The following is a 22,942-nucleotide window of genomic DNA, read 5'->3' as shown; positions in this document are numbered from 1 at the left end:
GATACCATAAATTTGTGGTCAGTGTAATCAGGTGCCATCCCTGGATCTTGCAAAAGTTTTTGCAACGATAAACTTAATTTGATATTCCTGTTTTGACGTGTGCAAGAATCTGAATACATGATAATATGGCCATGAGATGAGGCATGTTGTTTAAGATGTTTAACAAGACATGCTCCAATTTCCTGCGATCCTCGAGATCCTTCTGTCTCATCCCACATCTACATGTAACCTTTAGAGTCATTAAAGCTGTGCACTGCTAGGTTATATACATACATATTTAGTTTGTAATAGACAACAGATGTGGGCAGTTTGGGGAAAGGTAAAGCTTCTTCCGGATCAAAAGTAAAAACGTGAACCTCTTCTCCTGCAAGCAAACTTGTCTGAATTCAAAGAATCTCGTGCTTGTTGTGCTCGCCGAAGATTAAGTTCTTTTGTAATCTTTACCTCGTCCTTTTTTGCATCATCATTCTCTAAAGTAAGAATGTTCTACAGGGAATCGCATAGCTGGCATTTATCTTTGGACGGGGGTTTAAAATGTAAATTGAAATTAGTGGAAAACACGTGATAATACATTTTTAACAGGTTCGGTACCATACTGCGCACATTTCTCCACGTAGAGGTTGTATATCTGCCTGATATTCAGATCAGATTGCAAATATCTCCGATTTGACGAATCAGAGAGAGTATAATAACTTTTATAAGAGGGAAACGATTCGATGTGTTCTTTCACTTTTGTGACATCGATTTTATTTGTCGGCATCCTATGGCCTCTTTTATCAGTACATACAGATGGTTCTGTACTATACGATATTTTAGAAAGACGAGCATCACTAACCTGAAATGTGTCCATAAAAAACTTTTTACACGCACGAACTGACATCACTGTTGTTGTCAAATAATATGTCAGAGTTTTCGATTTTGATGCCTTCGATGAGTGTCTTGGACGACGTTGCCTCACCTTCGTGTTGTGGATTAGTCAGCGAAGATAGATGTTCTGCTTTGCATTGTCCCCCAATTTATAAAAGGATTCGAACAATGATCGCCGTTCTGCAGGATTTTCTAAATCAAAATACTTTCGTGAACATTTACAGTTCATATTTTTAAAGGATTTTTCAGGTAAATTTTTCCCAATTCTGTTCACATAAGCTTTCCCAGAACATCTTTTGGCAGAACTGGCTATCCTTTTTCATGAATATTGCTTCCTCTTCCGTTTTCTTCTTTTCTGTATCGTCATATTTTCGTTTTCATTGCTTTTATCATGGTTGTCTAACCGGTGATCATGTTCTTCCGTGACATTTACAAATAAATAAAACATTTAGGAAGTCATTCAATGTAACTCACCAAACAGTTCACAATTCAAAAAAATTATTCCAAAACACGTGTTCAGCAAGGCTCGTTGGCGGCCTATGGCCTCTTTTATCAATACATACAGATAGTTCTGTACTATCCAATGATTGAGAAAGACGAGCGTCACTAACTTGAAATGTGTCCATAAAAAACTTTTTACACGCACGAAATGACATCACTTCCGGTTGGAAGGTTACAATATCAATAAAGGGATAAACAATACACTATTTTTGGGAAAGAAGCCTTTTCTGAGTGGTCACATGAAATCACGACACATTTTAGAGGTTAGAATGTGCATACCTCAATCGGACGAATTATTATCATTATCTGGTACATATTCAGAACCGCTATCTGAAAACGGCATATTTTCAACGACTGTAGAGGACTTCCTGATCTAAGAATCACGTATTGTGTAACAGTAGGACATTACTGTATCTAACAGTACACAAAGACAAACAAACCGGTGTTGCAAACTGACTTACACTAAATGACTTCGGAACATTTCGGCTCATATACGCTGCCATCTAGCATAAGAAATGTCAAATTGTGACTCACTCGTCTCGGAAACTGAAAGACTGAAGTCTCAGGAATCTGTTACGACATGTAAGTCAGTTGCAGAAAAACAATGACTTACACTGATTGGCTTCTAAGCCCCCCACATGAGATAATAAAACAGTGTTAGATTTAGGACGGAGTTCGTAGTATTTCTTGATAATGGAGTTAATAATGGAACAGTGGGCAGGCTGGTGCAGTTTGCATTGTAGCCAGATCTTCACCAAGGTCTAGGTTAAAGTCACCCTTCCCTGTCCCTCACTTCTCCAAGCCAGTTGGATGAGGTGTAAATAGCAAAAAATAAAATTAATGGCGGTACTCCTAATTCATCTGGGAAGCTGGTGCTACCCGCATAGTTGCCAAATTTATCAGTCACTTTCAACCACACCCTCTCTACAATTTATGATCTAAAAATGGGTGCCTTTCCCCCACAACAATTGTTCCAATTTATTTCTTCAACTGAGTCTCATTTCCTATCTTTACGCTCACATCCTATATACACACCTGATATGTGTCTCTCAGCCTTTTTATACATTTATTATAGCTATAATTCACTACCATCATTATTTATTACCCTTCAAGTTCCCATCCTCTAATAGGCCGGAACTAGCTCATTATGGCAGGAAATAAAAATGGCGGAAAAATCCAAGATATTTTGCTTGTTACAAGGAAAGATTAAAATTCAAATAGCCCACTTTAGCTAACTTTTACCGTCACAATGGACATAACCATATGTAAACTCAGGTAAATATTAAAAAAATGGAAGAGAATTTTTCTTAAAATAATTGCAGACGTGTTTTATTTCATTATTTTAAACAGTTACAACTTCGAGCTTTGATTGCAGAGACACAAGCGAGACTGGCAACTGCCACTGTGTGTAGTATTGTAGTATGTGTGCAATTGCTTCTTTATTTGAAGCAGATGTGATACTGCCGCCACCGCTGCTGCTGTGAGCAGCCGTTGGACTCGCGAGGGGTGGGCAGGCTATCCTGCTGCCTGCTGTCAGCTGGAGGCGCGCCGGCAGGCGTTGCGGTTGCTTGACAGAGCCGCTAAATGATCACCTGCCGCCGCGCTCAGGGAGGCTAACGCCGTCTCGCCAGCGCAGGCGCTACACTGACAGACCTGCGGCTCTGCGGCCGCCCCGTGTCACTCGAGTGAGGAAGGAGAGCGTAGCAGTGGGCGGAGTTCAGCGGGATGTTGCCCTATTACCTGCAGCTGTGGCCCTCACAACATGACACTAGCGCCACACTCCAGACAGCCAACGAGTCCGATGGCCAGCATCTCATAAGTTTCTGTTAAGAAAAAAGCTATATGTTATACAACAAGTAATGCACGTAGGGACAGTACGGTTTACCTCGTTTAAGTTCCAAAATGCCATCCCTATGATAGCGATCGGAGATATGGAGTGTTTCCGTTAAGAACCTTCAGGCACATTTTCTGTGGTATTTTGTCAGATATTTGCAGTCTGCAACGTGTAGCGAGGGTGTGCCCAAACAAATACTGCACATCACGTCTTTTATGCGACATACAGTGCCGACAAACAGCAACGGTTTGTTTCCCGCTGCAAAAAAATATTTTTAAAGCATAATTTTGCGTATCCATTCGATAGTGTGGTCCTAAATTAGTCTAGTGCGATATTTGCTTAATCCATATGTACTAACAAGTACATAAAGCACAATGAATAACGGTGAACTTGCTACCCTTTTTAATTCAAATGGTTCTGAGCGCTATGGGACTAAATTCTGAGGTCACCAGTCCCCTAGAACTTAGAACTACTTAAACCTAATTAACCTAAGGACATCACACACATCAATGTCCGAAGCAGGATTCGAACCTGCGACCGTACCGGTCGCGCGGTTCATGGCTGTAGTGCCTAGAACCGCTTGCCCACTCAGGCCGGCCCCCTTTTTAATTGCTTGCAGTCCCTTGATCAGTCTTATGACACTTTTGTAAACCACTTCTTTCGTGGATGAATTACATTCCCTTAACATGCTTCGCATAAATCTCTGCATGGCATCTGCTTTTCCTACAAGTTGTGTCGGCTAATCATTCTAGTATAGGTTGGTCCCACGTATTTGACGGTTATTAACATTTCTGGTGGCTCATTGCCAGTACAGTAAGTGAACAGTATGGACCTGTTCGCCTATTTCTGTGCTACAGTTACACTTATGAAATGATAATTAAATCGAAACCCTTAGCTGCCGACAGGTGTTGTTAATATACATCAATGGGGACAGCTGAAAATGTGTGCCCCAACCGGGACTCGAACCTGGTATCTCCTGGTTACGTGGCAGGCGCTCTATCCATCTGAGCCACCAGGGTACAGAGGATAGTGCTACTGCAAGGACTTGTCCCTTGCACGCCTCCCACGAGGCCCACATTCCCAACTGTCCACAACCTACGTAGATATTTGCCCATTCACTAATTACTCGCTCCAGACGAAGCTGACGAGTCCCGTAAGAGTTCGGGCAAAGCGCGTGCATTCGCACAGAAGAAGGTCATTGGCCAGGTAGCCTTTAACTATATGAAGATGGTATCTGTTCCCGAAAGAACAGACTTCAAGAAGAGTACAATAATTCCAGTTCTAAATAAAGCAGTTGCTGACAGGCATGAAAAATACGCAACAATCAGTTTAACAAGTCACGGCTGCAAAATACTGACACGAATTCTTTGCAGACGAAGGGAAAATCTGGTAGAAGCCGACCTTGGGGAACATCACTTTGGATTCTATAGAAATGTTGGAACATGTGAGTCAATACTGACCCTACGACTTCTCATAGAAGATAGGTTAAGGAAAAGCAAACCTAAGTTTATAACATTTGTAGATTTAGAGAAAGCTTTTGACAGTGTTGACTGAAATACTCTCTTTCAAATTCTAAAGGTGGCAGAGGTAAAATACAGGCTACTTACAATTTGTACAGAAACAAGATGGCAGTTATAAGAGTCCAGGGGCACGAAAGGGAAGTAGTGGTTGAGAAGGGAGTGAGACATGTTTGTAGCTTATCCCGGATGTTATTCAATCTGTATATTGACCAAGCAGTAAAGGAAACAAAAGAAAAATTCGGAGTAGGTATTAAAATCCATGGAGAAGAAATAAAAACTTTGAGGTTCGCCGATGACATTGTAATTCTGTCAGAGACAGCAAAGGACTTGGAAAAGCAGTTGAACGGAACGGACAGTGTCTTGAAAGCAGGATATAAGATGAACATCAACAAAAGCAAAAAGAGGATAATGGAATGTAGTCGAATTAAGTCGGGTGATGATGAGGGAATTACACTCCTGGAAATTGAAATAACAACACCGTGAATTCATTGTCCCAGGAAGGGGAAACTTTATTGACACATTCCTGGGGTCAGATACATCACATGATCACACTGACAGAACCACAGGCACATAGACACAGGCAACAGAGCATGCACAATGTCGGCACTAGTACAGTGTATATCCACCTTTCGCAGCAATGCAGGCTGCTATTCTCCCATGGAGACGATCGTAGAGATGCTGGATGTAGTCCTGTGGAACGGCTTGCCATGCCATTTCCACCTGGCGCCTCAGTTGGACCAGCGTTCGTGCTGGACGTGCAGACCGCGTGAGACGACGCTTCATCCAGTCCCAAACATGCTCAATGGGGGACAGATCCGGAGGTCTTGCTGGCCAGGGTAGTTGACTTACACCTTCTAGAGCACGTTGGGTGGCACGGGATACATGCGGACGTGCATTGTCCTGTTGGAACAGCAAGCTCCCTTGCCGGTCTAGGAATGGTAGAACGATGGGTTCGATGACGGTTTGGATGTACGGTGCACTATTCAGTGTCCCCTCGACGATCACCAGTGGTGTACGGCCAGTGTAGGAGATCGCTCCCCACACCATGATGCCGGGTGTTGGCCCTGTGTGCCTCGGTCGTATGCAGTCCTGATTGTGGCGCTCACCTGCACGGCGCCAAACACGCATACGACCATCATTGGCACCAAGGCAGAAGCGACTCTCATCGCTGAAGACGACACGTCTCCATTCGTCCCTCCATTCACGCCTGTCGCGACACCACTGGAGGCGGGCTGCACGATGTTGGGGCGTGAGCGGAAGACGGCCTAACGGTGTGCGGGACCGTAGCCCAGCTTCATGGAGACGGTTGCGAATGGTCCTCGCCGATACCCCAGGAGCAACAGTGTCCCTAATTTGCTGGGAAGTGGCGGTGCGGTCCCCTACGGCACTGCGTAGGATCCTACGGTCTTGGCGTGCATCCGTGCGTCGCTGCGGTCCGGTCCCAGGTCGACGGGCACGTGCACCTTCCGCCGACCACTGGCGACAACATCGATGTACTGTGGAGACCTCACGCCCCACGTGTTGAGCAATTCGGCGGTACGTCCACCCGGCCTCCCGCATGCCCACTATACGCCCTCGCTCAAAGTCCGTCAACTGCACATACGGTTCACGTCCACGCTGTCGCGGCATGCTACCAGTGTTAAAGACTGCGATGGAGCTCCGTATGCCACGGCAAACTGGCTGACACTGACGGCGGCGGTTCACAAATGCTGCGCAGCTAGCGCCATTCGACGGCCAACACCGCGGTTCCTGGTGTGTCCGCTGTGCCGTGCGTGTGATCATTGCTTGTACAGCCCTCTCGCAGTGTCCGGAGCAAGTATGGTGGGTCTGACACACCGGTGTCAATGTGTTCTTTTTTCCATTTCCAGGAGTGTATTTACAGTAAAAGCCCATGTCTTGCATTCCATCATTGTGAGCCAGATTTTCCCCACTCACAGCTCACTCGTATTGGGAAAGAATACTACAGTATTCAGAATACAATTAAAGTATACCTTACTACGAACCACGCTCCAATAACCTGATATCAACAATATAACAAATCATGGGAAGAGGACTTAACATACTCGCCACCACTCCTGTACTGCATGCACTGTTGCGTCATTGCACGGTAGAGCAATATATGGTACAAAACCCAAACCTATTTGCACCGTATTTGATTAATTTGATCCCGTATAGGAATATAACTGACTGGTGAAGTACGGCACTGTATGGAGTTCGGGGTCTCAGAACCGTGTTCTGGGTTATGCATCATATTTGAAAATGAAGTTGTAGGAGTTGAGTATTCCATTCAGCACATAACTGTTTATGGATCTTTCCAGCCTTGCCACTGTTGCCTCCGCTTAAAAAAGCAGTAATGACTTTATTTTTCAAGAAATGGAGTGACTTCCTTTTTAAACCATGCATTTAACATAGTTATGTAGCATCCATGCAACATATAGGGATGCTGTTGTAAGTTACAAAGCGTATTATATCCTACTACAAAAAAAAGTACTTGAACCAATATTTTACTGTCAGCAGAGTAGTTCGTTAAAGTTGTTTTGCTGTAACATAACAATGTATAGAGTAAATTGGCACAAATATATCTGCTTACCTGTAACATAGAGTACTATCAGAAATCCAAAAAAAAAAAAAATCTGTTATAGAAATCGATTTTGACACAAAATTCGCTGCTTTCGGTACAAAGACACTATTTCGAGTCGAAAGTCGAAACTGATAAGAAACATCTTTTTAATGTATAATTATGAAATCTCAATAGTTTGTGACATAAAGTTCCATTCTATACTTCTACAGACTACTGAGGAAGTTTTTAGCATCATATATTTACTAAAGTATACATATGCGATAACATATCTCTCGTATACCTAGCACTTGTGCTAAATATTGCCATATGACGAACAGTTGTGATGGTAGAACATTAAGTATATATTAATAAGTTTGTATATGTAAGAGCAATAAAATTAACATTGTTTTTAAACGTTACAACATGTGTTTAATGTCCAATGTTGCATATTACTATATTTTCCTGTATCATTTACGCATATGAGACATAACTCTACATTTTTATAACAGTGCATGATGCATGAAAGTGGTATGACTAACGGCATGGACATTGAGTATAACTGTATTCATTATTTAAGCGCGTCGACAAGTGCTGCTTGACTCATAAGCTATACCAGCAATGCCAATAAGTGAGTAACGTGTGTGTGTGTATGTGTGTGTTTTTTTTTACTGTTATAGAACAATTAAGTTGAAAAGGTAGTCTTACATGTGTGTCTTATACCTGGAATATTACGTATTTATGATAAATGATGCAGATGCTTTTAACAATGATGGAATATTTCGTCGGTTCTTGCAGGAACATAGACAGATGAATAACGTGAATATACAGTATTAATGTTCCACAACAATTATTAATTAATGAACCGGCTTTCGGCTTCTTGTACAACATTCTTTGGACAGCTATGATTCTCGCTGACATTGTGCGGACTTTCTGTTTAGTATCAAGTTTTTTGACGATGGCCTAAGGAGTCGAAAGCCGCTTCATAATGAACTATTAAATAAATATTATTGTGGAACATTAATATTGTGTATTCAAGTTATTAACAGATAATTTTAATTTTCTGGACACAAGATTGAAATTCTTCACCATATTCAGAGGTCTATTAAAATAACAATACTTGCATATTACGATAAGGAATATGCATGTGTTCTTTGTATGCACAATGTTATCCTACACAACAAAACATCTACTTACGGAGGAAATTCCAATACATGGCCATTACAGCATTAATCTTGTATTTCCTGCTGCATCCAGACTTTTGCATACATTGTGTTTAAAGTAATTCATAAATCAATACTTGCACTGGGCTGCTCTTTTCCAGTAGCAGTTTATAGTCTTCCTTTGTGCAATTGTTTTTGCTATGTAGTGCAGTTTTAGTATTCTGACTTCAACCTCTTCCATTTTCAGCTTCCTTTCCTGGACAAGTAACACATTAACTGTACTTCGTTCATAGCGAATGGTTTAAGTGTGACACACTCGTACCTTCTCTTGAGACATATGGAATAATAATGTGTGTCAGAAGCAATGCTAATTCGCTAATATCAATATCTTACAGTATTCCAGGGATCAATGATCTGAATTGAGAAAAATATGTTTCTTCAGCTTCAGTACAGCACTTTCGCATAAGTCTCATTGTTGCAGTATGGTTTAAGAATCGCCAGATAGTATTTGTGGGCAAATAATTGAAACTGTAGGCAGATGGAACATAGTTAATAATCTTATCTCGTTCCTGACTGTCCACAAGTTTCACTCGTACTCTACTCAACTTTCGCGTGGTTTTATTACCCCAGTAGGCAAGTTCCTTCTTCTAGTTTGGTAGTACCGCGTTCGGTAGCCAAGCAAGAAGTAAAAGTTTCTTGTAAGTGCATACCAGAGCACTTCATATAATCGATGAGATGGTTACCGGTAACTTCGTTCACTCCTGGGCTTGTGGTTTGGCGTATAAATTTGTTATCTGCTTTTATTCTACACTTGTAGCTCGTCCACTTGAAACAGTCTTATTACTGCATGCAGTAATACTACACTTTCCTAAGCAGTGTTTTTGCGCACAGAAGTCGTGTTTCTATTAAAAATCCCAGCAAAATCTTGCGTTATACTCAGGTCAGTAAGGTAATAGTCCTCTGCACGAAGCTCTTGCAATAATCCAGGCAGTTGGTCCATCAGAACGTCTATTTTAATGTTAGTCAATTTCAGTGAGGAGGTATAGTCAGAGGATTTTTAAATATCCTCAAAATAGTTTCCAGTGCTTCCTTTCCGAGTTTCTCCCAATGTGCCTCTTGCTGCCGCATTATTGCTCCCATGTAGGTGAAATGGTAGTTTTATTCTAGGCGCTTCAGTCTGGAACCGCGCGACCACTACGGTCGCAGGTTCGAATCCTGTCTCTGGCATGTGATGTTCTTAGGTTAGTTAGGTTTAAGTAGTTCTAAGTTCTAAGGGACTGATGACCTCAGATGTTAAGTCCCATAGTGCTCAGATCCATTTGAACCATTTGGACTCCCAGTGTTTAACCTCAGCCGCAAATTCCGATTATGTGGTCAGTATACTGCTGTTTGTGCGTATGTAAATCAGTGTAATATTACCACAGTTGTCCGCCCCCGGTAGTTGCGTGGTCAGCGCGACAGAATGTTAATCCTAAGGGCCCGGGTTCGGTTGCCGGCTGGGTCGGAGCTTTTTCTCCGCTCAGGGACTGGGTGTTGTGTTGTCCTATTCATTATCATTTCATCCCCATCGACGAGCAAATCGCCGAAGTGGCGTTCAATCGAAAGACTTGCACCCTGCGAACGGTCTACCCGATGGGAGGCCGTAGTCCCACAACATTTACATTTTTACCACAATTGGAACTACAAAAGATTCTGACATTTGACTGTAGACAATGTATCATAACTGTTATGTTATGGAGGGTTTGTAAGGTAACTGAATCAGACACTTTCCGTGGTATACTACCCGCTGCAGCCTCAAGTCGTTAGTATGTTGGTGGTGTGTATAAGTTGAATTTTTCCAGTATGCTTTGAAAGGTCTCTGTTGGATTCCTTTCATGTTTGATTTCTTAAATCTGATGTCATTTATGGAGTAAATTCCTCTCCTAAATTTACTGTGGCGTTTCTGACTATCTGGGAGGAGACTGAGTAGTGGAACGTGTTACTTTTACACACAAACAAGAATGATCTGTCACACTACTACACTTTAAAACAAAGTTTATATGTAATTCTTATATGTAATTCATGTCACACAGTCTCATACGGAACCTACATCCGCTTTCTGTTATATACTGTATATGATAAGATACTGTCATCCCCCTTCCCTTCTGTGTGAGAGGATGAATGATCAAATGTGTTTGTAGTTGCATGCTTGAGGGTAGCAGACAAGGCTGTCTGCTAGAGAACAGTAGGACCAACGTCGGAACAGGTAGCTACGGTTCCTAAAAGCAGAGAGGTTTCTATTCTTAGTATGGTCCGGTCCGTCCCTTGTCATGTTGGTATAGGAAGCTGCCCCTCTGGCCCCTTCCGCTTGTCTTTGTGAGCGACTCTCAGGAGCACGCTGGGTAGTAGGCAGTTGGAGAGTAGCAGTCTGGCGGTAGGCAGTTGCAGTCTGGCGGTAGCGAGCGTCTGAAATGGTAAGATCTCCGGCTAAGCGCGTGTCTGCTGAGTCCGTAGGACAATGGATTTGTTAAGTTCAGCCTAACTGAGGATTTAATCACTTTTATTTCGGGTTTAGCTCTAAAATATCTAATGCTATCTTAAATTGCAGCGTAGTGTAATTCTCGTGTGAGGTTCATATTATTTTCCGGGAGTTGCTTTGTTACTACTTTGTGAGTAGAGTGGAACCACGTGTTGATCAGTAACTCTAACTAAGATCAATCTTAAATGCGAATGCTTGTGTGATTATAACGTCTCGTCTTGACAATATTTTGAATATAGCAACTTTTCTTTATGTTCAACCCACGTGGCGTGTACTTTGTGAGACCAGTACCACGTGCTTATATAACTGTTTGACCCATCAGGTTAATAGTAAGACGTTAGTAACCAGTTCAAGGTTTTTCTTTTGTCAATTGCTTTTCGAGCTAATTTATTTTATTATCAAAATTACTGTGGAGTTATACGTTTTGTGTAAACCAAGTTGACCACGTGAAGCATGTGGTGTAATCATCAAAGTAGCCCTCAGCTATTCTTTTCGCGAAGATTTCACAAAGAGTTAATATGAATTTAGTATACCAGTGTGTGGTAATTACATGACGGACAGGATTGTGCTACGAACGGAATTTCTTTGGGTAAAATTTTGAATCTGTTTGTAGTAATTAACTTTCTCTTGCATGTGTTTCAATGTTCTTTGTGTGTTGTTTTATGAATGCAGTGTTGTATCCAGTCTCCCAATCTTGACTCCATATTTTATCTGTTCAGTAAGATTCCAATCTCACATTTTCACAATCGTAAATAAGGCACCAGCTCAGTTATAACTCACGTATAATATGCTGAAATTTCAATGAACAATCTTTAAAATAAATTTGCAAATATAAACTGAATTCTTTCTTTTTATTTAAATTCTCCCTTTTATAAATATATATTACCGGTTGTTGTATGACTGTAAAAGATTATAATCAATGTTTAGTCTGACTGGTAATGTGGTAAACCAAGACTAGTTACCTGCTGAAACAGTGGCCCAGTAAACGCACGGTTAACCTCCCCAGACAGCGCACAGCGTGTAACCCGCTTTTATTCCACTATTACCACCCGATCTCAGCATACCAAATTAAAGTAGAAATATTACACATGGCGACCCTGTTCTGTGATTCCGCTAGACTCTGGAATCTCTGATACGTTAGATTGCAAGCGTGTATAATCTTAATTTTTTTGCCCTACAGCGCTCAAACAACTTTTTCGTTGTTTCCGAGCAGACGTTCAAAAGATTCACGGCGTTGTTGAGCGGCGTTGTGTTGTTTGTCTTGTTGTTTTGTTTTCTATATTTGTGTGTTCTATATATGTGTGTTTTTTTTCCTCTCGCTTGTAAATTCCACTGTTTCGATCAAACATAAAAATTTGTTTCGCGTGTAAAAAAAAAAAAAAGTGCGTACTAGGTTGAGTATCTTTCGTGTGACTGTCGTAATTTTTGGGGGACACATTTATTGTGATTAGTGTGTTGCGTACTGGGTGTAAATTGCACTAATGCTGACACGTAACCAAGCTAAAAGTAAGCGTTCCGACAACTTAAGCAACATGGACCAAGGGGATAATTTGATTTCAAATGTTAATGCGTCGGACAGTTCCGAAAATACAATGGGAAATACTTCAGACGAAATGCAAAACAGCACGAATGGGCTCACATCAGAGCCAGAAATTAATTTCCCTCCAACTAACCAAATTGATTTGGCAGAACTCATGAAAGCCTTACTGCAACAAAATGAACAAATGACGGAGAAATTAGAAAAATCGTTCCGAGAACAAAAAGAAGCATCAAAAAAATCTGAGAAATCGATCCGCGAGCTAGGCGAACAAATGACGCAAAAATCTGAGAAATCGATCCGAGAGCTAGGCGAACAAATAGACGAAAAACTAATCCAGCAGACAAATAAAGTCGACAAGTCGATGCAGAGAGTGTCCGATGATATCTCACAAAGAATAAACAATCTGGCAAGTGAAATAAAAAGCGATATTATGAAAGAATTAGGCCGTACATTTGAACAAATCGATGACCGTCTGCAAGCCCTAGAACAGAGCAAGCGGAGTGGCGAGGCCGAATCTAAAGAAAGCGAAGAACGGCTACTTAGGAATTTCCAAGAGCTAAGAGAAGAATGCCAAAGGGAACACCAGCAGATACTCTCGAGGGTCCAGGAGGCTGAAACGCATTGTCCCACGTCCGTTAGCAACACAATAGCGGACAACAGTTTAGCGATCCACGCGTTGGAACAGCAGGTCGAACAATTGAAGCAGACTGGGGCGGAGGACAAGAGACAAATAGATGAGAAGATTGCGGCATTAGCGGACATTGTAGGCACGATGAAGCTGACGGAAAGCGAGAACAATACTACACCGGTAGCGGCCGCAGAGACCGAAGAAGTGCGTTCACTTCTTAAATTTCAGAAGGGACAGTTTGAAGTGAACAGACAGCACAAAGCTGTAACAGGCGATTTACAAGAACGCGTGGCGCATCTGGAAAACCGCATGGCGTGTGATTCCGAACTCGCCAATAGCAATAAAAATAGCCGTACGAACAGTGCAGAGAGGGACTCCGGCCACGAGGGAGATTTTGACGACAGGGAAGAATGTAATTTAAGGGGCAGACATGAGAGAAATAGAAACATTCAAGGGCCTCGACAGGAGGAAATGCGGGGATTTGATTTCAAACATTTCCTTACGGTAAGAAAGTTTGAGATATTCCGAAATTCTCAAAAAGGCATACATCCACGAGCATGGCTCGAGCAATTTGAGTTCTGTCTTCCTCCCGACTGGGCAAGTTCACATAAGATAGAGTATATGTGTGGCTATTTGGAAGGCGAACCGGCGAGTCGCATGAGGTCGGCAGCGCGTCACTGCAACTCCACTCGGGAGTTTCGACAAGCCTTTCTCTCCGCCTATTGGTCGGAAGCGGCACAAGATAGGGTCAAACATGGCATAATTATGCTGCCAAATTTGAACCAGTCTGGTTTCGGCAGCCCGGCACGCCTATTCGACCACATGCTGCAGGCAAATCAATTTTTATACGACCCATACGGGCCTGCGGAACTAATTAGGATATGCATCACCAAATTGCCGATGCACTTGCGGCACGTCATTCTTGCGGGACGATGCAAAGAGGACGTGGAAACGTTTAAAACACTTCTCCAAGAGTTGGAATATAATACAGCAGAATGCCCACCTAATCAGGCACAAAGTTATTACGGGGCACAGCAGCGCGACCGCAGTCGTGGCCGTATTACTAATCAACGGCGTGACTGGTCGTCGCGACGCGAACGAAACAATAATCGGGACCGGCCGTATAGAAACTGGGGTAACAGTCGCGAACACAGGTGGAACAACAGAAATGATAGAGGATGGGGACAAGATCGTGAACGCAACAGGTACGGCAACCAGCATCGTTACTACGATGAACACGGTGGGAGTAGGATTGTAGGCGGAGCCCCACATGATGTTGAAATTCGGCCAGCCAACCCTAGACATAATCCAGTAAATGGAAATGAACGAAACCGGCAATGACAAATGATCAGCCCAGAAGGCGCCAAATCGGAACAAATGAGCGACATGGCAAATGAGTACATAGGATTTATAGAGAGGAGAAAGAATTGATTAGTTTAAATTTGTGATGTATGCATTTTGAATAATACGTTGGTAAAAATAGTGATAAAGATATTTCTATGTGATGGATTGAAGTGATGTTTTAGTTTTTTTTCTTTCCTTGTGCAATTAGGATTTAGGTTGGTTCCAAATAAGAAGATAAAAGGTTTCTTTGTGAACGAGTGAAATGCTGTTTATATATTTTGTGTGTAAATTGAATGGAGTCGCTCCTGAGAGAAGCAAGATCGTTGCTGAATTAGTGCAAAAACTCAGGGGAATATCCGATCTGTGGGTATTATGGGTCTGGCAAACCCAGGTCCCTAGCTGTTAGTAGCCTTGTTTCCGATTTTCTGCTTTCAGTGCTACTATCTATCTATTACTATTCTATATCTGTCAGTATAAATGAGGATCTCTTACTATAGTATGCGTGCTGTATGAATATTTTAAAATAGGATAACTCTGAGAAAGGAATGAGTAAGTTTGGAATCTTGAAAACAGGATGTGATAATACGATTGTTTAACCATTGGCTTCCCAATATGCGATGATATGTTAACATTGATGATATATGTCTTTTTTGTTCTTTATAGCTGAGTACGTAAAGTGCTGTCTGTGGATTTCGTAAGTAGATTGATTCCCTTCAAGGTGAAAGAAGAATTGTGGTTTGTATAATTTACGTGGCTCTGAAATATTATTGTGGTAGTCAAATACGAGCAGTTTTCCAGCAAATGGATCCTTTTTGTAGTCTTGATTGATGTTGAGCCAAAGCCTGAAAAATTATTCTGCGTTAATACTTGTCCTAGAAAAGCGACGTTTATGTGTTTTGCTGATGCTGTGAGCATTACAGCCTACTGTTTTCGCTGGTGCAGGATGCACTGCAGCTTATATGATTTGTACTGAGGAAGTTTCCCTCTTGAAGGTAGAGGATGATTAAATAATTTTGATTATGGGAACGAAGGAAAGCTTGGTTTAAGGTAATAAGGATGAAGCAAAACATTTGTCACTTAAACCACAGGAGGATTCGGATCTTTTGTGTCTGTTGTAAGTTCAAATATGTAAAGATGAAACTGTTTTACAGAATACAGGTGACCACAATTTTGCCATTCATGAGAAATGAGTCCAGAATAACCACCACAGGCGAAATAAATGATTTGGAAGCGAAAGGTAACGTAAAGAAGGAACGAAATCGAAGCAAAATGGGTAAGAAAAGTAGTATAACCTGTATAATGCAAATAATTTAACCTTCTCAGAGCCATCTGTGTGATTAATTCTTGTGATAATGTAATTTTTAGATGAAATTTTCTTACTGTTTGATGTGTGAATATATGAGTATGATAAATGTATAATTGCGAGTCTCTTTTCAGGTGTGTGAACTGATATAAATGTTTTTGCGTGTAAATAACCATTGTTCTTTTTACTGTGTATGTTTAAGGAAAGTTTCTCCATTTATCATGTGACAAGACGCATGCCGCGAGCGTCAAGAAGAGGGCGAATTAGAACATTGCTGTAATGGTGTAAACACTTTGTTGAAGTAGCATTGAAGTGGCTTGTGGGATTAATTAGTAGTGGATAGAAGTAGAATTATGAGTAATGCATGTGTATGGGTAGTTAGTTTGTAGAATAGACAACAGGTGTGCATGTGTGTGTGTGTGTAAATAACATGCGAACCCTATGCTGTCCTGACCTATACTTGCGCAAGGCATAACCCTATTCATTTTAGTGAATTAATAAGTAGCACTTGATTTATTAAAACGTAAGTGAACCACATTAGTGATGTGGATTTAAATATGATATTGTCAGTCCATTTAAATTTTTATTTTACACTATCAAGTCATTTCACTTTTATTTTTACATTGTCAAGACATTTAAATTTTATTTTATATTGTCGATTCATCTAATTATTTTTATTAAAAAAATTTATTAAGTCTCACTTTGTTCTTAAAAATTGTGAAAGACAATACTAAGTGGTATTATGTATGACATTGTGTAATCACATAAGGATGATAAAAAAATTTCTGTGAATGCAGTTGAGAACGTGAAAGCGAACCGGCAAAACTCTTAAGAGACAGCGGGAGCAGCCGGACTATTAGTAAACTGGCGGGGTTCCCAGCAGGAGACGCTGTCAGCCAGGCCACTTCGGGAGCGCGGTCAACCACAAAAGAAGGGTCGCCGCAAACACTTTCCCTTGTACCTGCTGCTAATGGGCGGCCGCCCCGCGCGACCCCCCCTGAAGGGAATGACCTGAGATGGGCGAGCGGTCCACCGCGCGGAAATCCATCTCCTGGCAACGCACCACACGCACGCGACCGTGACGAGACGGCCGCGGTGAAACAAAACAAGGGGCGTGGAGCCTTTTGACAGGTACTGTCCAAAGAAACTTGCAGACATCAACGACGCCTATCGACATTTCCTGAAGGATGCCTACTGTCAAGCGACAGTAAATCATGGTTCGATGTTCTCTGGTCGCTAAGGGTGACACAAAAGAAGAGCCATTGAAGTGTCATCCTTGCCCAGGAATATCAACCTGGCGTGTCAATCGAGGATACCGGACGAATTTGACAACACAAACATGGAACCAAATCGAGATGTACGTGACACAGACCACCAAGAGAAACTTCATGAGAGGGCAGAGACGGCGGGATTGCACGCAACAGATGGACAAAAATCCCTACTGACAGCTGCGGCGACGAACCCCCTCCCTCTCCCCTTATATTGTGCCGCGGAACAGTGGAACTAGTGAGTGTATCAGTGAACAATGATTATACGGTTCTTAGTTCAATGCATATACGTGTGTTTCTGTCACAGAAACTTTGACTCGTGTGTTCTGCAGGGACTCGATTTATTGGTGTTTCGTAAACTTTGACTCTTGTATTTTGCAGGTGTTCTATTTTTGTTCTTTTTTTTTAGACTTTGACTCTTGTATTTTGCAGGTGTTCTATTTTTTTTAAACTTTGACTATTGTATTTTGCAGGTGTTTTATTTATTGGTGTTTTGTTTTAGATGTTGACTATTGTACTGTTTTATTGATCAATGTTTGTTCTTGTGTGATGTATTAGATTTGTGTTATTTTGTTTAGTAAATTCATTGCTGTGGCACTGCTTCCTTTATCAGTCAGATAGCTTTTCATTCTCATTGGACTGTGATCGATTAGCCTTTGCATGGGGCATATTTATAGTGAGGAACCCCATAAGGGTAACAATCACATAATTATTGTAGCTTCAGTATAATGACACAGTGCTCATGGTTTGCTAACTAATTGAAATATAGTAGAGTGATTAAATTAGTGCCACATAGTTATTTTAATTCTACAAATTATTAGTTTTATAAGATATAGAATTTTTTTGCGATAACCACTTCGTAAAACATGTTTTTTTCTCTTATCATTTTTTTGCTTTTGCCGATTGTGCATTGTAATGTTCTGCCTTGTAATACTGATGTTATTTCATGTTGCTTTTTAATTGCTGTGGCACCTTTGCTATTTTCATAAATTTTGCTTGTTAATAAACAGTCATAAATTTGCCTGTGATCAGTTGGCTCTTGCAATGAGCAAATACTGGTGAACTCCATAAGGGTAACAACCAGAAATTGTTTTCACATGAATGACACAGGAACCATTGTTTTTACTTGCTGACCGATTTAGGTCTACACGATCTTTTAAATAGGTGTCACAGATTGTGTGTTTTTTTTTCTCTCTTTGAAATTGGTAGATTGTAAAGATGTTTGAAATTATTGTGTTTTAGCAAGTAGCTGGTGACCTTTTGCCTTTTCTTTACACTTTTGGTTTAAGTAGAGTGTGAGAAGCCTGCTTGGGAATGTCCTAGCATGGCCAGAAAATTCCCTGCACAGTCTTTTCCCGGAGCGTTGGGGTTATGAAAGGTCTCTGTTGGATTCCTTTCATGTTTGATTTCTTAAATCTGATGTCATTTATGGAGTAAATTCCTCTCCTAAATTTACTGTGGCGTTTCTGACTATCTGGGAGGAGACTGAGTAGTGGAACGTGTTACTTTTACACACAAACAAGAACGATCTGTCACACTACTACACTTTAAAACAAAGTTTATATGTAATTCTTATATGTAATTCATGTCACACAGTCTCATACGGAACCTACATCCGCTTTCTGTTATATACTGTATATGATAAGATACTGTCATCCCCCTTCCCTTCTGTGTGAGAGGATGAATGATCAAATGTGTTTGTAGTTGCATGCTTGAGGGTAGCAGACAAGGCTGTCTGCTAGAGAACAGTAGGACCAACGTCGGAACAGGTAGCTACGGTTCCTAAAAGCAGAGAGGTTTCTATTCTTAGTATGGTCCGGTCCGTCCCTTGTCATGTTGGTATAGGAAGCTGCCCCTCTGGCCCCTTCCGCTTGTCTTTGTGAGCGACTCTCAGGAGCACGCTGGGTAGTAGGCAGTTGGAGAGTAGCAGTCTGGCGGTAGGCAGTTGCAGTCTGGCGGTAGCGAGCGTCTGAAATGGTAAGATCTCCGGCTAAGCGCGTGTCTGCTGAGTCCGTAGGACAATGGATTTGTTAAGTTCAGCCTAACTGAGGATTTAATCACTTTTATTTCGGGTTTAGCTCTAAAATATCTAATGCTATCTTAAATTGCAGCGTAGTGTAATTCTCGTGTGAGGTTCATATTATTTTCCGGGAGTTGCTTTGTTACTACTTTGTGAGTAGAGTGGAACCACGTGTTGATCAGTAACTCTAACTAAGATCAATCTTAAATGCGAATGCTTGTGTGATTATAACGTCTCGTCTTGACAATATTTTGAATATAGCAACTTTTCTTTATGTTCAACCCACGTGGCGTGTACTTTGTGAGACCAGTACCACGTGCTTATATAACTGTTTGACCCATCAGGTTAATAGTAAGACGTTAGTAACCAGTTCAAGGTTTTTCTTTTGTCAATTGCTTTTCGAGCTAATTTATTTTATTATCAAAATTACTGTGGAGTTATACGTTTTGTGTAAACCAAGTTGACCACGTGAAGCATGTGGTGTAATCATCAAAGTAGCCCTCAGCTATTCTTTTCGCGAAGATTTCACAAAGAGTTAATATGAATTTAGTATACCAGTGTGTGGTAATTACATGACGGACAGGATTGTGCTACGAACGGAATTTCTTTGGGTAAAATTTTGAATCTGTTTGTAGTAATTAACTTTCTCTTGCATGTGTTTCAATGTTCTTTGTGTGTTGTTTTATGAATGCAGTGTTGTATCCAGTCTCCCAATCTTGACTCCATATTTTATCTGTTCAGTAAGATTCCAATCTCACATTTTCACAATCGTAAATAAGGCACCAGCTCAGTTATAACTCACGTATAATATGCTGAAATTTCAATGAACAATCTTTAAAATAAATTTGCAAATATAAACTGAATTCTTTCTTTTTATTTAAATTCTCCCTTTTATAAATATATATTACCGGTTGTTGTATGACTGTAAAAGATTATAATCAATGTTTAGTCTGACTGGTAATGTGGTAAACCAAGACTAGTTACCTGCTGAAACAGTGGCCCAGTAAACGCACGGTTAACCTCCCCAGACAGCGCACAGCGTGTAACCCGCTTTTATTCCACTATTACCACCCGATCTCAGCATACCAAATTAAAGTAGAAATATTACAGCTTTAATTGGGTTCTGAATGATGTACTAGACCTACATCGCAAAGAACGTTTTAACAGAAGATTCGGAACAGTGTTGTACAGACCTTATTATCTTAACTATAGTACTCTATGAGACTAGTAAGATTATGGCCTTTAAAGCTGTGGGAGGCTGTCCGTCTCGACTAATGGCTGTATTGTGCAGATTCATGCAGAAAAATACTGTGTTTTGACAATAAAACCATAGTAGCGTCACTAACTAGTCTTTTCTGAAATGTTCAAGAAGCTGCAGGGGAACACTGCGCTAGCTACCAGTGGCCTTAACCACAGTGTGGTGACATGTAGGCTATAGCAAATTCTACGCAAAAGGATTGTGAGATGGGCTAGTCACGCTCTCTGAAACCTACACCGTTCAGTGGTAATAGCCAGAGCGGGTAGGATAGCATTACCATGCCAGGGCTATAACTACGTTATAAACTACGTGACTGAGAGCTGGGCAATCGTGCAACAAATGCAACTCAGAGCTGTATAAGTAACTGTGAATTTTGAGCCAGAGGAATTCGGAGCACAGGAGTACTACCATGATGCCAGGGCTATATTAGACGACGAGATAGCTCAGTACCACAAGCTGCTGCCATCGTTTCTAGAATTCGATGGGGCAACACCCTCTTGCCTTAAGTCTACCCTGGCCTTCGACATCAGGGAGCCGACACAGCAAGAAGAAAGGATGCGTCGGTAACGAGACAGCTTACCGACGGGCTGCCGGCTTGCTTCCCAGGTTTGACGTCAGCTTCGCTGGGCGCCGGCGCAAGTATTGTCCAACTTGGGCAGGTTTCAGCTACCCGCTGACTGTCACTGGCCTGCCGCACCAGAATGGGGCGCATGTGCCTCTCATTGACGACTGACAAACGTTGACGTTTAAAAGCAATTACCTATCCTATTCTGGTTTGCGTGTCTTGCAGTATTTTAGTTTACTCTGTTTTGTTTTTTAGATCATCTAGTGTAATTTGGAGTTCTCTTACACCTTCACTAATTTCTGTTATCCATTTAATATTGCCCATACTATTCCACAATTTGTCTATAATTTTCTTACTAACTCTGTCTTATGGTATTGTCATCAGATGTCTAAGGAATGAGATGCGTTTCTTCCCGACCATGCTCAGTACTGGTTCTATTGTCTTGCATACTCTTTCATATGAAGCTATTCTGCAGTACCGGTATACCTGACACTGTTTGTTTATGCACGTTAGAATTGTTCTTCTTTCTAACTTAACTATTTTGTCAATTTCTGCTGCATTAGTTGTTTTAAATATGGCTTCAGCTGCTAATGTTAGTTCTGGTTGTGTAACTATTTTATAATATTTTAATTTTGCAGCGATAGACAGGCTTTTTTGCTGTGTGTGTTTTCAGTAATGTAAATAATTCACTTTGTTCAATTTTTTCGCACACACACACACATATAAAGGGTATTTGGATAACTGAGACAGCTGAGTTTGTATCATTTGACACCACTAGCCTTTACAGAAACATACCTGTTAAAGAAACGTTACAACTATCAAAAGGAAAATAAACAACAGTAATAAACGAGTTCAGTAATTTGTTAGTGCTAGAACTATCACATAACTACTTTTCTTTCAACAACAAACTCTACCAGCATAATGATGGCCTGGCTATGGGCAGCTGCCTTGTCAGTTTACTTGCTGATATTTTCACCAACAACTTGGAATGTAAATTCTTTGAAGAAAGTCCCCAGATAGTTAACTAGGTAATATATTATAAAAGATAAACTGATGATATGCTAATCTTATTTGATGGTACAACAGAAGAAATTGATGACGTTGCAAAAGAAATGAATAAAATGCATCAGAACATCACGTTGAATAACAGACACTCAAAGGTTTAAAATTCGTTCGTCTTCCATAAAACGCTACAAAACCAGACATAAATTTCAAGCATATAGGATTCCATAATGCATAAAACCTCATGCCACCCAGATAAGAACCAACCAACCACAAAGAGAAACCAGCACTAAATAATACCGAATCAAAAGTAATAGAAAAATTTGTGAGCATGGCATTTTTGGGAAACCTATATTATTAAGTAGGAAACTTTTTCCAAGGAATAAATGTCAGAATCAGCTTTTACACAAATACCAAACCAAAGGACAAAACATTCATTCTATTAAAATTAACATCAAGCCATACAATCGATCACGAATATACTAACTTAACGGGAATCCATGTTTGAAGTCATACGTTGGCTAAACAGGAAGAAATTCCAATATATGTGTCTGGGATCACACGAATGCTCTTCATTTAAAACTCTTAAGCAAATCCACAGTTGCCTTACATGTAGATGAAGATGAACGTAAAGCGACAGACATGTCTCAGAACCTAAAAATACTCCACCTAGCTGTCAAAGGAAAAGGAATGAAGTTATCTGAAAAAATTGAAATTCTTTATCGCATAAGTGAGTCCTCAAACGATATCCTAAATGACCAATCAGAGTTACAAAACAAAATGTTTTTAGCAATATCCATAGTCTACTTAAAACCACACACTGAGTGAAGATGTGAAAAAACATAATACTTATAATAAATAAATGACCATATATTTCTGTCTGTCGTCATATCAAATGTGAGCCCACCTAGTGTACGTAGTATTTCTACATCATGTAATTTAGTTGTTCTGCCTTTATTACTTGTGAATGTCACTCCATCTGTGAATAAAACGTCTAATATTAATTCTTTCGCATAAAATGTACTATATTATCTTGTAAATTTAATATAGTTAA

The 22,942-nt window shown here is 40.7% G+C and overlaps 1 protein-coding gene across 1 annotated transcript in view; it reads right to left on the bottom strand.

Annotated features, from left to right (window-relative positions):
• The window catches only part of LOC126249212 (uncharacterized PE-PGRS family protein PE_PGRS10-like), a 102,534-nt gene extending 81,501 nt beyond the window's left edge, over positions 1-21,033 (bottom strand). Inside the window, exon 1 of the mRNA XM_049950866.1 lies at positions 20,902-21,033. Within this exon, the coding sequence (XP_049806823.1) occupies positions 20,902-21,033 (132 nt within the window). The remainder of the gene's footprint in view (positions 1-20,901) is intronic.
• Between the last annotated feature and the right edge of the window lie 1,909 nt (positions 21,034-22,942).

This window comes from Schistocerca nitens, chromosome 3 (genome assembly GCF_023898315.1).
Source record: "Schistocerca nitens isolate TAMUIC-IGC-003100 chromosome 3, iqSchNite1.1, whole genome shotgun sequence".
Classification (NCBI taxonomy): domain Eukaryota; kingdom Metazoa; phylum Arthropoda; class Insecta; order Orthoptera; family Acrididae; genus Schistocerca; species Schistocerca nitens.
Note: the sequence above shows the minus strand (reverse complement) of the source record. Positions and strands in the feature narration are given on the sequence as shown.